This window comes from Lontra canadensis, unplaced genomic scaffold (assembly GCF_010015895.1).
Source record: "Lontra canadensis isolate GAN:19392208 unplaced genomic scaffold, GSC_riverotter_1.0 scaffold53, whole genome shotgun sequence".
In the NCBI taxonomy this organism is placed as follows: domain Eukaryota; kingdom Metazoa; phylum Chordata; class Mammalia; order Carnivora; family Mustelidae; genus Lontra; species Lontra canadensis.
The window spans coordinates 1,938,806-1,956,432 of record NW_022631047.1 but is presented as its reverse complement, the minus strand read 5'-3'; the positions used below and the strand labels follow the sequence as shown (position 1 = coordinate 1,956,432).

General features: G+C 39.5%; 1 protein-coding gene across 21 annotated transcripts in view; it reads left to right on the top strand.

The window, feature by feature from the left end:
• R3HDM2 (R3H domain containing 2) overlaps positions 1 to 17,627 on the top strand; it is a 158,518-nt gene that overhangs the window by 98,566 nt on the left and 42,325 nt on the right. For 20 of the 21 annotated variants that reach the window (XM_032874547.1, XM_032874545.1, XM_032874548.1 and 17 more), the window contains one exon: positions 16,332 to 16,531. In XM_032874547.1, coding sequence (XP_032730438.1) covers positions 16,367 to 16,531 — 165 coding nt within the window. In that variant the 5' untranslated portion in view covers positions 16,332 to 16,366. Of the gene's footprint in view, positions 1 to 1,683; positions 1,772 to 16,331; positions 16,532 to 17,627 lie in introns of those variants that run through there. The other variant, XM_032874546.1, reaches the window with a different exon arrangement.

The window sequence follows — 17,627 nt, the reverse complement described above, 5'->3', positions numbered from 1 at the left end:
ATCTCTGTCTGTCAAACAAATAAATAAAATCTTCAAAAAAAAAAAAAAAACCTTAAAAAAAAAAAAAAAACAGCTTCCTAACTATACAATAATAAGGAAATAGTTAAAAATTATGGTACATGTGGGGTTCCTGGTTGGCTTAATCAGTAGAACATGCCACTCTTAATCTTGGGGTTGTGAGTTCAAGCCCCACTTTGGGTGTAGAGATTACTTAAAAAAAATTTTTTTTTAAATTTTATTTATTTGACAGAGAGAGACACAATGAGAGAGGGAACACAAGCAGGGGGAGAGGGAATAGCAGGCTTCCTGCTGAACAGAGAGCCTGATGTGGGGCTTAATCCCAGTACCATGGAATCATGACCCGAGCTGCAGACGCTTAATGACTGAGCCACTCAGGTGCCCCTTAAAAATAAAATCTTTAAAAAAAATTATGGTACATGTATGTAGTAGAATATCAGATAACTATTAAAGTGACTGGTAAAAGTAATAATGGAGAAAATGGCCACAGGTTGTTTTTTTTTTTTTTAAATCACATTTTAGTAGTAGAAAAAACATGGTATAAAGATGTTCTGTGTAATGTATACTACATAAAAATTATTAGGTATGGAAATACATGCAGTGTGGATACAAATTCCATAGAAATATGGAAAAAATTTAGAAAAATTTATCTGAAAACTATCTATTTTAGAAAAATTTATCTGTTAATAGCAGTTATCTCTTAGTTATGGATTATGGCTCATTTTTCTTTTCTTTTGTGCGTATGTGTTTTCTGTAAGTATAAAGAAGCCTATCAAGGACCTTTTCTGGTCTTGTTAACAAGGATGAAGGGGATGCCTAGCTGGCTCATTCAGTTAAGCACCTGCCTTTGGCCCAGTTCATGATCTCAGGGTCCTGGGATCGAGCCTCACATCAGGCCCGGTGCTTAGCAGGGAGCCTGCTTCTCCCTCTGCCCACTGCTCCCCCTCCTTGTGCTGTCTCTCTCTCTCTGACAGATAAATAAATAAAATCTTTAAAAACAAAAACAAAAAAACAAGAATGAAAAAAATTTTAATCCTGTTAGTATTTGAAAGCAAATTTTCAGAATATATTAAAGTGAAGATAAATGTGATAACTTCTATAAATTCTTGAGTATGGTGTTTGGAATACAATAGGCGTATAATAAATGAGCTGCTGTGGCTGTTGTTGGTACTTGAGGAAGATGACCTCCTCTGACCAGAGCCCAGGGTGGTTATCCTGAGAAAATAGCCTTTTCAAGCAACTTCCTGTGCTTCTATGGTCAGTAAATGTGCTGTGTTTCTATATGTACTGGCCCAGGATCTTAAAAAAGCTGGTGGGTGGGTGGGGGGGGGGGGGGTGGGGAGCAGTTTGCTGCGCTGTAGGACCAGAGCAAAATGTTTGGGTTTTCTGCTCTGAAGGTGTAAAGGAAATTATTGTAGAGAGTGGCCTAGGAGTGATTCCCCCTCTCCCCAATGTGACTTTTTTTTTTTTTTTTTTAGTTTTGATATTATTTATGATTCCCACTACAAGTTACATTTTACCTCTTTTCTGGGTTGTCTCCTTAACAACCTTCATTCTCCTTAATATCTCCTTAATTCTTGGGAAATTTGAAACAGTGTAACAGGAAGCATTTTCTCTGTTCTAGGAATTTCTGGAACTCTGTCTATTGCTTCTCATGTTAGTCTGCTCTTACGGGTCCCTTGGAACTCAGTGCTGACAAAAGAGATGTAGACTTCCATCTACTTTGGACTTATTTGGGATCTGAGATGTGCATGTAAGAAACTGTATTCAGCATATGAAAAACATACTGGAAATAGACATGTGGGTGGCTATTTTTAGTGAGCATTAGTGTCAGATCTTAACATCTGAATGTTCTTCATAAGCTATACTTCTTAATAGTAAGTGACTTGTATAATAAATACATGTTTAGTAAATAGTCCTAGAAAGAATGATTGTAGTTTCTTACCATGGCTTTTGTGTCTGAAATGATGTTCTCTTCTACAATGCAGGAAAATGTGAATGTACTTAATGCTACTATTGAACTGTATTCTTAAAAATGAATAAAATGGTAATTTTTATATTACGTCTGTTTAGCACAATTAAAACAAAACAGAAATGAGCCAGATGAAAATGTACAGTTTCCAAGCTAATTTTGACCCTGACCATTCAGATTCTGTCTACTTCTTAGCATTCACTTACCATCATGTACCACAAGGTGGGGACCAAAGTTTCTTGTTGCATCAGTTATTAGTGAAAAGCATGCCAGGAAAGCAGGATACCTTGTAATATGTCAGGTGAATTTTAGAATGTCAATGAGTATCACTGGGGAGAATGATGGGCTGTTTCATTCTAGTCTCCTTGTCTAGTTTGTAATTATCTTGTTTCCTCTTTGCTTCAAGAAGGTCTACAGCTGAGGGAGAAGGAATGGGGGCATATGGTATGTGAAGAGCAAATATATTATTTCCTCATTTGGACATGGCAGTTTTTTTCTCTAAGCATAGTGAGGGTGCTGGGGGAGGGGAATGTAGAGAAGACAGACATAGAATTCGAAGGACGTATGAACTGTGGTTTGCAAGATATGGAGAATAAGAACCTGAGATCTGTGAGTTTTGAGGCTTATTTTAACAGTTCAAAAAAAATTGTGGGAAAAGGTTAGCTGTCTTAAATTAAAGCTTTTAGTTCTCCCTGTATATTGTGGCATGGGAAGCTTCAACGCCGTAACTTTAGTGGGGAAGGCAGCACTCCCTAATTACTAATCCTCAATTTATCTTGGTGTTGGTTTTTCACAGTTCAAGGGTTCCCGAATTTCTCTACTGAAATTAAACAGGGTAAAATCTCTGGAGTTTTTGGGATCCCTTGTTATTTGCATAGATTCATTGTCATTGCTGTCCACTCTTTCTCCCCAGTATTCATTTTTAGTATATCAGAATGGCAGGATTTCTTACTTGTCTGTAGAGACTATTTTTTGACAGTATTTGCAGCAGTTTCTGTGGGAAATGCGTTATTTAAAAAAAAAAAAAAAAAAGGAGGAGGAGGAGGACAGAAAAGGCAGAGGGAATCTTGTCTTATAGCTCTTAGTGATAGAGCCTGTTGCCATGGAGTCCTGGATCAGATTGGCTGACCTGGGGGCCAATGAGCAGATAGAACATATACATATCATCATTTTATAAGATGTTTTTCTCTTCTCTTTCAAAATTTGCAGTTTAATATAAACACTGTAATGATACATCATCTTCTTAATGTGATTTGATTGGAAGAAGATATGGTGGGAAACACCTATCACCTGTTTGTGAATCAGGCTGCTGCTGTAGTCAGTTGAGCTTATGCCAAGTCTAAAACAAACTCTCTGGCCTTATAGACCAGAAGAGATTTGTCTTTATATCTAGAGGTGTGTTGCTTATTTTGGTAATTTTATTTATTTATTTATTTATTTATTTATTTATTTTTTAAAGATTTTATTTATTTATTTGACAGAGAGAGGGAGATCACAAGTAGACAGAGAGGCAGGCGGGGTGGGGGGGAGGAAGCAGGATCCCTGCTGAGCAGAGAGCCCAATGCGGGGCTCGATCCCAGGACCCTGAGACCATGACCTGAGCCGAAGGCAGAGGCTTAACCCACTGAGCCACCCAGGCGCCCCTATTTTGGTAATTTTAAATCTGAGTCAGAAATTGTCACCTTGTGTCTGACTTGCTTATCCTTGTTTCTCTTCCACTCTAACTCCATTTGTCTGGAGTTAGAAAATAAGCTCGAGGGGCACCTGGGTGGCTCAGTGGGTTAAAGCCTCTGCCTTTGGCTCAGGTCATGATCCCGGGGTCCTGGGATCGAGCCCCGCATTGGTCTCTCTGCCCAGCAGGGAGCCTGCTTCCTCCTCTTTCTCTGCCTGCCTCTCAGCTTACTTGTGATCTCTGTCAAATAAATAAATAAAATACTTTTTAAAAAGAAAGAAAATAAGCTGGAGGTTGCATCTGTGTTTTCCATTTTCACTTTCCTAGCCTGTTCATATTTATTAGGGTAGGTCTGGGAAATTTCACTCAGCTCAGTGTTAGTTCCTTGTCATCGGAGATCGTGGCATGTATATTCTCCTGTACCTATTGCTTTAGAGATTGAGTCATTCATACCAAGAAACCTCCCACCCTAGATTTTTGTAAGTGAAATCAAGAGTATTATGTTCCTTTTCTTATATTTTACATCATAGATAGAAATTATGGTGTGTCATGTTCTCCTCTCTCCAGTGCTCCCATGCTTGACTGTTTACAGATTTGAAAGACTGAAAGAGACCTCAAGAAGCCCATGAATTTGTTCTCCCCTTTTGAGGTATTTGCATCTCTATGAGTGAGATGTGAACTTTTCATTATACTGTCACTTTCTGTCTCAAAGGAAGAAAACCATCAGATTTATCTGTTAAGCAAAGAGAAGCAAAAAGTCCGTTTGGAATCTAATTAAATAACTTTTTGTTAGGGGAGGCCTTGGAGTAGGATAGGAAGTATTTGGGTTTGTTTGTTTGTTTGTTTTTTAATTTTTTTTTTTTTTTGACAGAGATCACAAGTAGGCAGAGAGGCAGGCAGAGAGAGAGGAAGGAAAGCAGGCTCCCTGCTGAGCAGAGAGCCCGATGTGGGGCTCGATCCCAGGACCCTGGGATTATGACCCGAGCCGAAAGCAGAGGCTTTAACCCACTGAGCCACCCAGGTGCCCGTATTTGGGGTTTTATAACTTTAGTTATTATGACCAGAGGAAGGCTTACTGAGATGGCATTTCAGTAAAGACTTGAAGAGACGAAGTAAGCATGCTGTTATCTGGAAAATGATTGCTCTGGGCGAAGGAGGGAACAGCAAAAGTAATCACTATAAAGTGGGCTTAGAGCATAGTGAGGAGCCAGTATGACTGGACCTGCAATAGTGGGGGTTGGGGGCAACATAGTAAGAGATGGGGTCAGAGGGCAAACTGGTATGAGATTATTTAAGTTTTGTAGGTCATTTTAAGAATTTCGGCTTTTGCTCTGATTGAGATGGGAGCCATTGAATGGTTTTGAGCAAATGTGTAACATGATCTGAAGATCTTTTTTCACAGTCACTGTGGCTACTATGTTTAGAAAATACTGGAGGGAAGCGAGATTGGAAGCCGGAAACTAGTTAGTAGCTTATTATAATCATTCCACCAAGAAAGATGGCGGCTTGGACTAGGGTGGTAGCAGTGGAAGTGTGGGAAATCATCAGATTTTTGATGTACTTTGAAATTAGAGTGAATGAGTTTTGCCCTCTGATCACTTTGATCTTCAGTTTATTCTTCCATAAAAAAGGAACGATAATGCCTACTTTGTGTCTAGCTCTGTGCACACAACAGAGTGCATAATTCTAGAAGTGAGGGCTCCTTAGGATCTGAACCATCAAACGTTAGGTATTCTTTACACATCTGACCAGCCATCGTGGGTAACAGAGTCTGAAGACCTTGTCACTCTTCAGTGATTGATCTCTTGCCTTGGGCCTGCGCTTACAGCTATATCAAACATTGGAATTCTTTCTTTTGGAAGAAGCATTTACCTGAATTGACTTAAAAAAAAAATTCTTAAAATACCAAAGTACTAAGAAAAAGTGGAAGCTAACAGGAAGGGGTAAATAAAATTCTCTTTTCTATTTCTTGTAGTCTTTTACTGTCCGCTTATCACTGAAATAGGTAAGAGTCTCACCTATGCAGGATAACATGGCTTCTACACTGATCGGGAAAAGGGTATATACAAGATACCAATTCTGAATGGAAATGTGTTCATTCATAAGAGAAAAACAGTACCAGTGAGCAGCAAGGGAAAGGGGTCTCTCAGTCATTGTTCTCTCCCTTCTTACTGTGGAATGACATTTTCTGAGCATCTACTGTGTGCAAGCACATTGCACTTGTAATCTCACATGTTTTTTCAGTGACTCTGTGAGGTGTGTCTGATGCCTGATCTTACAAATGAGGAGGCCCAGGCTTAGTTACATGATTGCTAAGTTGTGGAAACCGGACTCTCCTAGCCAAATTCACATCAAATTACAGAGTTCATAAAATTTATCCACTACAACAAGCTTGCTGCCTTCTATACTCTGGAGCTTGAATGTTCTTTATTTTGATGGGTGCTACCCCTAACTCACCCTATTATTATGTTCAGTCTTTTCCTTACAGCAGAGGTGGTACTAGAGCACAAGGGTGATGCTCTTATATATTCCATAAAATACCAACTTTTGGGGTCTCCGGCTGGGTCAGTTGGTAGAGCATGTGACTCTTAATCTTGGGTTTGTGAGTTCGAGCCCCATGTTAAAAATAAAATCTTTTAAAAAAAATACCAACTTTTCTTTATTTTAACTTCTTCTCTCCTAAGCATATAAGCTCCAGAGTGTTGCTGCTTGATTTTTGCTTGTAGGAATCGAGGAATTATTACTGGCTTTATCAGAATTACTTTGTGTCTGTGTATATGCACATGCACACACTTGTATCTAGTATCTTAGTTAGGAGTGAAGTATATTTTTCTCACATTCAGGAAATCTAGAGGTAGTCAGTCTAGTCTGGGACTGCTCCAGTCAAGGATCCAGGTTTCTTTCGTCTGTTTCCTCATGATCTGTGGTTTTGAATCTTAGTATCATCTCACAGTCCCAGATGGCTGTTTCTACATTTAAGCCAGTAGGAATTAGGGTAAGTAAAGAAGGGCTACCCACTTCTTTAAGGGTACTTCATAGAGGTTGTATTTACTGCTTGTATTAATTTCGTAGGGCTACCATAATAAAATAAGACAGACTGGGTGGTTTAAGGAACAGAAATTTATTTTCTCAGTTCTGGAGACTAGAAGTCCAAGATCAAAGTGTTGGTGGATTTGGTTTCTCTGGAAACCTTTCTCCAGGACTTGGAAATGGCTTCCTTCTCACTGTGTTATCGCACAGTTTTTCCTCTGCCCATGTATTTCTCATGTCTCTTTGTGTGTCTGGATTTCCTCTTCTTATAAAGATATCAGTCAGATTAGATTAGGGCCCCACCCCACTCATTTTAACTTAATCACCTCCTTAAAGATCCCCATCTTGGGATGCCTTGGTGGCTCAGTGGGTTAAAGCTTCTGCCTTCGGCTCAGGTCATGATCCCAGGGTCCTGGGATCAGAGCCCCGCATCAGGCTCTCAGCTCAGTAGGGAGCCTGCTTCCTTTCCTCTCCCTCTGCCTGCCTCTCTGCCTACTTGTGATCTCTGTCTTTCAAATAAATAAATAAAATCTTAAAAAAAAAAAAAAAAAGACTCCCATCTCCAAATATAGTCACATTCTGAGATACAGGAGGTTAGGGATTCAACATACAAGTTTGAAGGGGGACATAGTTTAATTCCTAACACTACTTCTTATGTCTCATGGACTAGAACTTAGTCATGTCCTCGTATTTAGCTACAGTGGAGGTTGGGATATGTGTAGCTTTTTTCCAGGCAGCCATGTGCCCAACCTAAAATGAGTGGTTCTGCTAAGGAAGAGGTAATTGGATATTATAGAATAAATAGTGGACTCTCCTTTGCAGCAGAGGCTTAAGGAATAGTGATTCTTAAAGGTTTTTAGTTCCTTCATATGAAATTAGATTCTTCTTTCATTTCTCTGGCAATCTCACATTTCATTTTATATTTTGAAATATTCTTTTAATACTATATTGTTGGCTTAGGTGTCCTCTCTACCTAACAAGCAGTGACATTGACTTCTAAAGTCATCACAGGGGGGGCGCCTGGGTGGCTCAGTGGGTTGAGCCTCTGCCTTCGGCTCAGGTCACCATCTCAGGGACCTGGGATCGAGCCCCGCGTCAGGCTCTCTGCTCATTGCGGAGCGTTCTTCCCTCTCTCTCTCTGCCTGTCTCTGCCTACTTGTGATCTCTGTCTGTCAAATAAATAAATAAAGTCTTTTAAAAAATAAATAAATAAATAAAAATAAAGTAATCACAGTAGGGCAAGGTAGACTTAGCCACATAGCATTTAAGTTAGTAATAGAAAGCATCCTGAAATGCCATGAACAGTAGGTAAGTTGTGATTTTTTTTATTCTCTTTGCCAGAATGTCTTCTCTGGATTCAGCTGGGAGCACTTTTGCCAGGGCGTGGAAGAATACAGTATGAACTTTCAAGGTCCTATGCCTCCCTAAGATTCTGTGATATTTTCTACATAGTGGCATTACTATGATAAAACTAAAGAAAATGGAAGCAGCAGAAGGAAAGGCACCCACCCACTGGTGCTCTTTGCTTAAAAGAGGAGGAAATTTGATTTGTTCTGTTTTGCTCACAGAAGTAAAATGGGCATTTTTTGGCCAGAAATGTAGAGAAGCTAATAGAAACTATAATGATGCCCAACATTTTAGTCCATTGATTAAAAGCACCTGTAGTTCTCATTTCAGGACAAGTACAGCTGTAACAGATATTGAACAAAGAAAGAAGGTACATGTCCAGAACATTTTAGTCTTGTTCCTTTCTTTAGTTTGCCTAAGAAATTGCTCTAGACATCAGCCAACTCCTGTGGCCTTCTTTATACACCAGTAAATCCTTTTGCATTTATAGAGCGGAGTCATCTTCTTAACACTTCCCCTGATCTAAAAATTGGTAAAATTGTTGTCATTATTGTTATTTTTATTGGCCTAGTACTAGTGAAACCTGTGACTGTTGACTTTTGAAGTTCTTAAAGGACTTAGTGACTGTCATATAACTGTAGCCTTACATGTTCCATAAGTACTTTATTCTCTAGTCCCCCATATTCTGCTTTCTCTCTTTGAAGAAAAGGGAGTATTGGACCCGTGTCTCTTATTTATAACTCAGTAGGGTCTTTTATCATATCTCCCCAGGGCGGTTGAGCTATTTACCTCTTCAGGCAGGAAGTTATCATACTGTTCTTGGTTTTCATCCTTTGAGCACTATAGTGGAAAGAACATGGGATTTTGTAATCAAGAAGACCTGGATTTGAATTCTACCTCCTTATACATATTGTGTGGCCCTGAACAATTCACTTAATATTTCTTACTGTTAATATTTCATTCAAAAATTGAGATAATTTTTTATACCTTGAGAAGATCGAATAAGATACTCTCTGTAAACTGTAAAAGTTTAAAGTCATGGGGGTGACCCAGATTGAGGAAAAAGATGGGAGAATGTAGAAACCCAATTTTTGAACCCCCAAATTTGTCCCCCAGCAACACTCTGTAGAGAGACTTCGGTTCTAGGCACCCCTTTCATCCCACACTTCATGCCCCAGAACACTCTTGAATGTCTACCTTGGGACACCTACAACTTTGGCTTTGGGATTAGATTCAGCTAAGTTGGAATCCTGCGCTTGCTCCTCTTATATTAACTTGGGAAAGTTATTTAATTCCTCTGAGTTTTAGTTTCTTCCTTTTTTAATTTTTTTAAGAATTTATTTATTTGTTAGAGGGAGAGAGAGAGAGAACACAAGCAAGGGGAGCAACAGGCAGAGGGAGAAGCAGGCTTCCCACTGAGCAAGGAGCCCAATGAGGGACTCGATCCCAGGACCCTGGAATCATGACCTGAGCCGAAGGCAGACTCTTAACTGACTGATCCACCCAGGCATCCCTGAGCTTAGTTTCTTCATCTGAAAATTCCCTGACAAGAGTTTTGTTTGGATTAAATAAAGTAATATGTTGGAAAAATAAATCGGAGTCAAAGAAAGCATGTAGACTTTGGAATCAGACAACACCAGTGTTCTCATCTGGTTCTGTTATTTAGTAGTGGTATGACCTTGAGCAAGGTGATTAACTTCTCTTAGTGAATATGAGTTGAAGTGCATAAAGCACCAGGTTCATAATTGTGCTCAGTGAACATTAGTGCTTTTTCCTTTTCTCCCAACTCCAGTCAATGTAGGAATAGACTTGCCATGCATAAGCACAGACTTGTTTTGTTTTTACCCTTCCGTTTTAACTATAAGGATGTTTTGTCCCCGCTGTCATGACTCCTAAGGGCACTTGTGTGTGTGGTTTGTGTGTGTTTATATGTGTGTGTGTGTGTGTGTGTGTGTTTAAATAACATACAATAAAATGCACAGATCTTAGGCATTCAGTTAATAACTTTTGACAGTTACATACACCCATATAACCACATCCCCCAACAAGACAGAATATTTCCATCACTTGAAGGATCCCTTATACCCATATTTTACCCCCATTCCTAAGCAAGCACCTCCTGATTTAAATCATTGTAGTTTAGTTTTCCATGTCCATTAACTTCTTGTAAATGGAATTATGTTTTTTTAAAGGGAGTTCTGCTTTCTTTTACCTACCATAATAGTTTGAGATCCATCCATGTTTTTGTGTATTTCAGTATATTCCCAGCAAAGTCCCCTAGTCTTTCTGATAATGATCAAATCACTGGTCCCTTCCCAAACCAGTCACAAAAAGGAAACAATTACCATAATTGGTGTACCTAATTAAGGTCCACCTCCTAGGGTTCAGAATAGGGTCAGTTTCTCTGATCATGTGTCCTCAGAACAAGGCAAACACCAAAAGTTCTTTCTTTTTTATTGTGGCACAGTATTCTATGAACATATAGTAATTTGTTTATCTGTTCTCTTGAGCCTCTAGATTTTGAACAGTTTAAAAAATATATTTTTTCAATTCAGAGTCATTTATTCTTGCTATACAAATTGGCAGAGGACTGGTAAGTTTACAAGAATTTTGCCACAGGGTAAGGTCAGAATTTTTGGCCTCTAGCTATTGTCTTCTTGCTTATATTTTGTCTACTTGGCCATAGATTAAAAGGGAGAAAATGCCCTTCTGTCTCTGAGTGTCCCCTATATAATATATTCTTTTTTGGCCTCATGCCTAGAAAGCTGTTTATGAGTTGATGGAAGGATATATAATTTCACTGTGCTCTGGAAGGTACTTACCTTGGCAGTCAAAAAATTTATGGGGAATATGCAGTTTTCTCCCTGAAAAAATTGCCAGATCTTGGCTCCCAATCATCTTCCCCGTATCATCCTATTTCCTCACTCCATCTCCTTGCCCCCCACTTCTGGCAGTCCCCTCTGAAGCTTTGAGCCACTGAGTGTCCTCAGGAGACATTCTGGCTTAAAGTTATACTGTTTGCCTGGACAAAATGTACAATGTGCAGAGATAGTTTGTAGGGAAGCATGTATCTTGGCTCTCCTGGGATGTTAATGTCTTTGCTTTGTTCTAGTCAAGTTACATATGAAATAGTTCTTTTCTTTTGACTGCCCCAAGCCCTTCATCTCCTCTCTGTACCAAATAAACCATGAAGAGTAGAAATTACTTCTCTGCTTTTAACCCTTTTCTTCTAGCTTTATTCTTCCTCCTTAAGACTTTTTTAAAAGTTATTAAATTGTCTTTGTCTTGTCCCTCAGCTGGAACCTTCACTTTTTGCATTGAAAAATTTGTTTCCAGAAATTTTTTGCCATAAGAAAAAGGAGAGACTTCCACATAGGATTGCAGGACTGGAGATGGACATAGTTAAAGTTTATTTTGTAGAACAAAAGAGAGCCTCAGCTCAAGAAATACAATTTTGAGCTCAGTGTGTCTTCCGGTGGATCTTGACTCTGAATAGTAACACTCTGACCTCTCATAACTAGCCGTTGTTAACTTGAAGGTAGCTTTTTCTTATCCTGAAGCAAAATGGTGAGGAAATAAAACCATGTGATTTAAAGACCTGCCTTAAGAAGCTGGAAGTGTTTAGAGAAAGAAGGAAGATAGAGTTGTCTCCTGTAAGGGGCTGACATGGAAGGGAGATTAAGCTTGTTCTTTATGACTTGCACAGAGAACTAAACTGAGGCCAGTGGCAGGAAGTAACCGGAAAGGAAGTTTTACCTCTTTACACTTTCCCCCGAAAAAAGGTTTGTATATGGAAGAGATGACTTCCTTTCACTAGATGTATACAAACAGGGTCAAGCCAACAATTTTTCAGAGTTATTGATGATTCAGGAACCTGACTGAGAAGGTCCGTGGATATAAAAGGATGAAACTAAATGAGAAAGCTTCTGCGTCCCTTTCCAATTGTGAATTCCATGATTCCGTTGTATCTTTGGTAGACCTTCCGTTTTCTGCCTAATCTTTGAGCATCTGTCCCCTTAATTAGTGGAAGTATTGCATAAAGGTTAATAAAGCAAGTGCTAGAGCCATATTTCCTGGCTTTGAGTCCTGCTCTGCTGTATACCAGTTGTAAGTATTTAATTGCTCTGTACTTCAGCTTACTTACCTATAAAATAGTGATGATAATAAAATATATATCTAATACAATTGACGTAAGATAAAATGAGACACTTAAAACACTTTAGGATATGGGGCGCCTGCATGGCTCAGTGGGTTAGGTCTCTGCCTTCGGCTCAGGTCATGTTCTCAGGGTCCTGGGATCGAGCCCCGCATCGGGTTCTCTGCTCGGCAGGGAGCCTGCTTCCTCCTCTCTCTCTGCCTGCCTCTCTGCCTACTTGTGATCTCTGTCTGTCAAATAAATAAATAAATAAATAAAATAAAAAAAATGAAAAAAAAAAAAAACACTTTAGGATAGTGCCTGACACAGCATGAGCACTCCAAAAGTTTTAGCTGATACCATCAATTCTCTCTCTTTCTCGCTCGCTCGCTCTCTGTCAGTTATTTCTACTTATAAAGCTAGGCTTGTCTGTCTGGTCCAGGTAGTCCCTCTCTTCACCTACAGTTTTTGATTATCTCAGGATGCTTCTGGCTAGAAGGAATGGTAAACTCAACTCAAAATAGCTTAAGTGATAATGGGATTTATGACCTCATGTATCAAGAGGTACAAAGCTAGAAGGATCCAGGCTAATTCAGTCCGCCTCATAGCATCAAGGATCCAGGCTTATTCTCTCTGCTTCACCATCCTCCTTGAGTTAATAGAATATTGCAATCCAGGCATCATCTGTACACAAGACTACCTTCAGTAAAAGATAACAACCATTTTTTTCCTAGTGGCTTTTTTTTTTTTTAATAGAATGAATAACCTTTCTTTGAAGCTACTCACCTGGCAAAGTCCTCTCATATTTCACCAGGTATGATTGAGTCACTTGCCCCTTCCTAAATCAGTCACAAAAAGGAAACGGAATTACTGATCTAGCTACTTAGGATCCCAGCAAATTGTCCTAGTCTCTCTGATAATGATCAAATCATGGTCTTCCCAAACCAGTCTCAAAAAGGAAACAATTACCATTACTGGTGTACCTAATTAAGGTCCACCTCTTAGGGCTCAGAATAGGGTCACTTTCCCTTAAATGAAGGCAAACACCAGAAGTAAGTCTGGGCTAGATTGGTATGTATGGAAGAAAGGGAAGATTTGGGTAGTGTGCTAGTGAGCTAGTGTACCTTTTCCTCTGCTGTTGCATTTTCCTTGGAGTAAGAATTTTTCCCTTAGTGCTGTGGCTGAGAAGCAGTGTTTAGACACTGTGAAGTTAGTCTAGGTATCCAGATAGTTGAGTCTTTTCTGACTTATGTGTGAAAAGGAGCTGCAAAGTTGTTATTCTCATTTGAAGAGATATACCTATTTGGTAATTGAAACCTGGAAAAAGAAGCACCCAACTGCTTTATAGTTTTCCATAGCACCTTCTCCCCTTTTTTAAATTGAGATATAATTAACATATAGCTAGGTGTAAGTTTAAGGTGTACTACATAATGACTTGACATACATATATACTGAAAATGATTCCCACAGGGCCACCTGGGTGGCTCAGTTGATTGAGTGTCTACCTTCAGTGCAGGTCATGATCCCAGGTACCTGGGATGGAGTGCCGAATTGGGCTCCCTGCTCAGCGGGGAGCCTGCTTTTCCCTCTGCCTGCTGCTTCTCTCTGGGTGTGTTCTCTCACTCTGACAAGTAAATAAAATCTTTTTAGAAAAGAAAAGAAAATGATTACCACAATAAGTTTAGTTAACATTCATCTCCTTATATAGCTACAAATTTTTTTTTCCTTGTGATGAGAACTTTTAGGATCTACCTTCTTAACAACTTTCAGATATACCATACAGCAGTATTAACTGTAGTCATCATGTGGTTACATTGCATCCCCAGTATGTATTTGTCTTCTAATTAGAAACTGGTACCTTTTGACCACCTTCATCCAATTTCCCCATTTGCCAGTCCTCACATTCTCTTTCTGACAGAAAAATCTCTTTGAGATTTTAAACCTCAAAAAGAAAATACTGAAGGTCTGTTATGTGGTAAAAGAAGTAAACCTAATTTTGTGTGACTGGACAGCAGATTTAGCATCAAGATTGAAACAGTGCATAGCTTATTATAGGGAGTAGCTCTGTAGCAGTAAGACTATTTAAAAAATAGTGCGATGATCCCTTGCCAGGAGTTTCCTAGGAGAGGCTTGCAGGAAGTTACAGAAAGGAAGTTCTGATGTGGGGAGATTGGCAGGGGGGTGGTGTTGTGTGAAGGCATATTTAAGAACTCTTACAATTCTGATCTCTATTGATGTTTCCCAGCTAAGAGATATGGAAAAGGCATGTGCTGAGTTTTATTACACTTCAGACTGAAGAGAATGGGTGCTTGATTTACCTATGGGAGAAAAAATCGCAAGTGTGTATATGCAGTCTCCATGAACAGCCAAAGATCCATAAAGCTCCATAGATTATAACTCTTTTATAGAACCCTCTAGGTACTAGATCCAGTTAATTAAAAAATAGAATGTTGGCCATTTTCTTGTGTAGTCAGTTTCTTCCAGTATTTGTCATCTTAAATTCAATGGTATGACTAGGATTATATGAATGACTCTCTGGCCTTTTAAAGGCCTTTGTCCAGCCCTCTGCAAACTGTCTAGGCACCTGCAAAAGAGCCACCACAAGGTAAACAAAGCAGTAATCTTACGGACTAATTTACACCAGGATGAGATTACCTGTGCTTCTTAAGGAGCCTTCATGGTCTCATCTTTTGAACTGATTGGAAGGAGGAAAAAATGACAATGTGACAGTTTTCTTGAATCATTGCTATATGTTTGTTTGGCTCAATTTCCAGGGCCACGTGAAATAAACATGATGTCTGGGAGCATTTCTAGTCTTACCTTTTTAAAGGTGGGAAAGAGAAGTATTCAGGATTGAAGGGCAGTCTGTAATCTATAGTAAGGAGGAACCTCTACAGACTTATGTTTCTGTGTGCTTGGATTACTATGTTCACTTGCTCACAGGATTTCCCAGGTATCCAGAGTGAGTGATAAAGAGCTAGTTACCCTGCAAGACAAAAGCTCTGTGCACTGGGACGCAGGGGAGTGACTGAACCCAAATAGTGAATAACAAAGCAAAGATTCTTACGTCTTCATTGCTTAAGATAAAGGAAAGAATTTAAGAATCTATAACCAACATCTGATTTTGCTGCCTTTTGAAGAGGGAGATACTTGAAGTTGGTAACATTGTTGTGGCTTGTGGTCTCTGTGGAAGTTCTCCCTTGGGAAGGGAGAGTGGTCCTCGCTGGTAGTGAATAGAACTTTATAATATACTTTTCTTTCTGGAGAGAGTCTAGTGCTCAAGCTGAAAATGTGAGCAAATTTCTGTAGGAAAAAAGACAGGGCAAATAAAGTGCTAAGAGGACTCATACTACATTGCTTTAGAACTGGATCCTGGTGAATCTCAGCGTAATTACCCAAGTAAAAGAATCCAGATAATGTATGATGTAAAATGCTAGCAAATGCAGACTAATCTGTAGTGACAGAAAGCAGATCAGTCACAGACTTGGGGAGGGGCTTACAAAAGAGCAGGAGGAACCTTGAATGTGCTCACCATCTCTATTGTGATGATGGTTTCACAGGCATGTGCGTGTTCATAATTCATTATATTGTACATTTTAAATATATGCAGTTTATTGTATGTCAGTTTTATCGCAGTAAAGCTTTTATTATTTTTTTAAAAGATTCTATTTTTAAGTAATCTCTACACCCATCATGGGGGTTGAACTCACAACCGCAAGATCAAGAGTCACGCACTCCACTGACAGAGCCAGCCAGGCGCCACTACCTCAATAAAGCGTTTAAAAAAAGAAAGAAAGTGGGGAGCCTGGGTGGCTCAGCCATTAAATGTCTGCCTTTGGCTCAGGTCGTGATCCCAGGGCTCTGGGATGGAGCCCCACATTGGGCTCCTTGCTCAGCGGGAAGGCTACTTCTCCCTCTCCCACTCCCTCTGCTTGTGTTCCTGCTCTCTCTCTCTATCAAATAAATAAAATCTTTTTAAAAAAGAAAGAAAGAAAGAAAGAAAGCAGTCAGTCAATCAATCCTGGGTCACCATTTATCCAAGGACCCTTTGTGGGTTACAGGGTGGCTGCTGCAGACTACTATGTGAAGTGCAAGTCTTGTGTGTATGTGAAGTATGGATAAATGCCTCCTGTTTAATGCATTTGACATTTCTTTAGGAGTCCATAGAGCCCACTGTATTATACTGAAGAAGATGTCTAACAGTAACACTATTCAAGAGACCCTGGAAATAATGAAAGAATCAGAAAAAAAACTGGTGGAAGAATCTGTAAGCAAAAACAAGTTTATATCTAAGACTCCAAGTAAGGAAGAAACTGAGAAAGAGAGTGAAGATACTGGTTTGCGTCCAGAGACACAGGTAAGGATTAGAAGTGCATCATATGCACACTTATTATGCCTCAATAGAAATGTCATCGTAATTGGCATTGGGAATCTGTAAGAAGCTAGTCACTTGATTCTCCCTAAAAACCCAATTTTCAGCTTTCAAGAACTGTCTCCTTCCCTTTTTGTCACAGAGTCCCCAGTGAAGTCTAGAGAAGACAAGAGTAATTTCCTAACCCATTTGGACCTGCATTACACTGGGTTCTTGCTACATTTGATATTTTTTAACTATCAAAAAAAATGAACTGTATACAAACACATATTTAACGAGTCATAATATGGTTTATATAATAAATTCTTAAAACTACAGCTGCCTGGCTTTAGACACAGTACTAAATTCATATCCTGGTTGTATTAAAGCAGTCAGGATTTTCCGGGTCAGAAATAACCTGTGAACTTGCCACTTGGTAAATGAGTGAGAAGAATTTCACTCTTTGGTTTCCATGTTGCTTTCCATCCAAATTCATAGTGCAGTGCAGATGCAATGGCAGTAGGTAGCCAGCCGAGCTTCCTCCAGGGCTCCTGTTTGGTACCCAAGCCGTTCATACTCTGAGCCTCCTCTGGTTTACCTGTTACTGGTCCTTCTCTTCTCTGTGGTCATTGCTAGTCTCCTCCGTTACCCAGACCCAAATTATGTAAATCCTTTCTTTCATGCCCAGGGGTTGGACTGGTCGTTCTTACGTGCTTAGGAGATAGACTAATGGTAGTAAGTTAGTTTAAAAAGCAGTGGTGGCAACATTTTGGAAGGTTCCAAAAGTCGAAGCATCATTTCTCTTGACAACCCAATTCATTTAGGCCTTTTTTTCTTGAAAGACTAAAACAACAACAACAAAGGGACAAATTAAAATCAGACAGCTCCCTGAAATATTTTGTTCTCTGGCTGCCTGCTTTTCTACTGTCTTTCCTCTTACAGTTGGCCAGATCTCTGTACTAGTTGCTTTTCTTTCCATTATCCTTTGCGTGTAAGTTGTCATTCCCCGCCCATCCTTCCAGAGTTTGTAGAGAAAATCTGCCGCTGTTCCAGCTATACTTCCAGCCTCCACTGATACCAATAATGAATTTTAAGTCCTCAA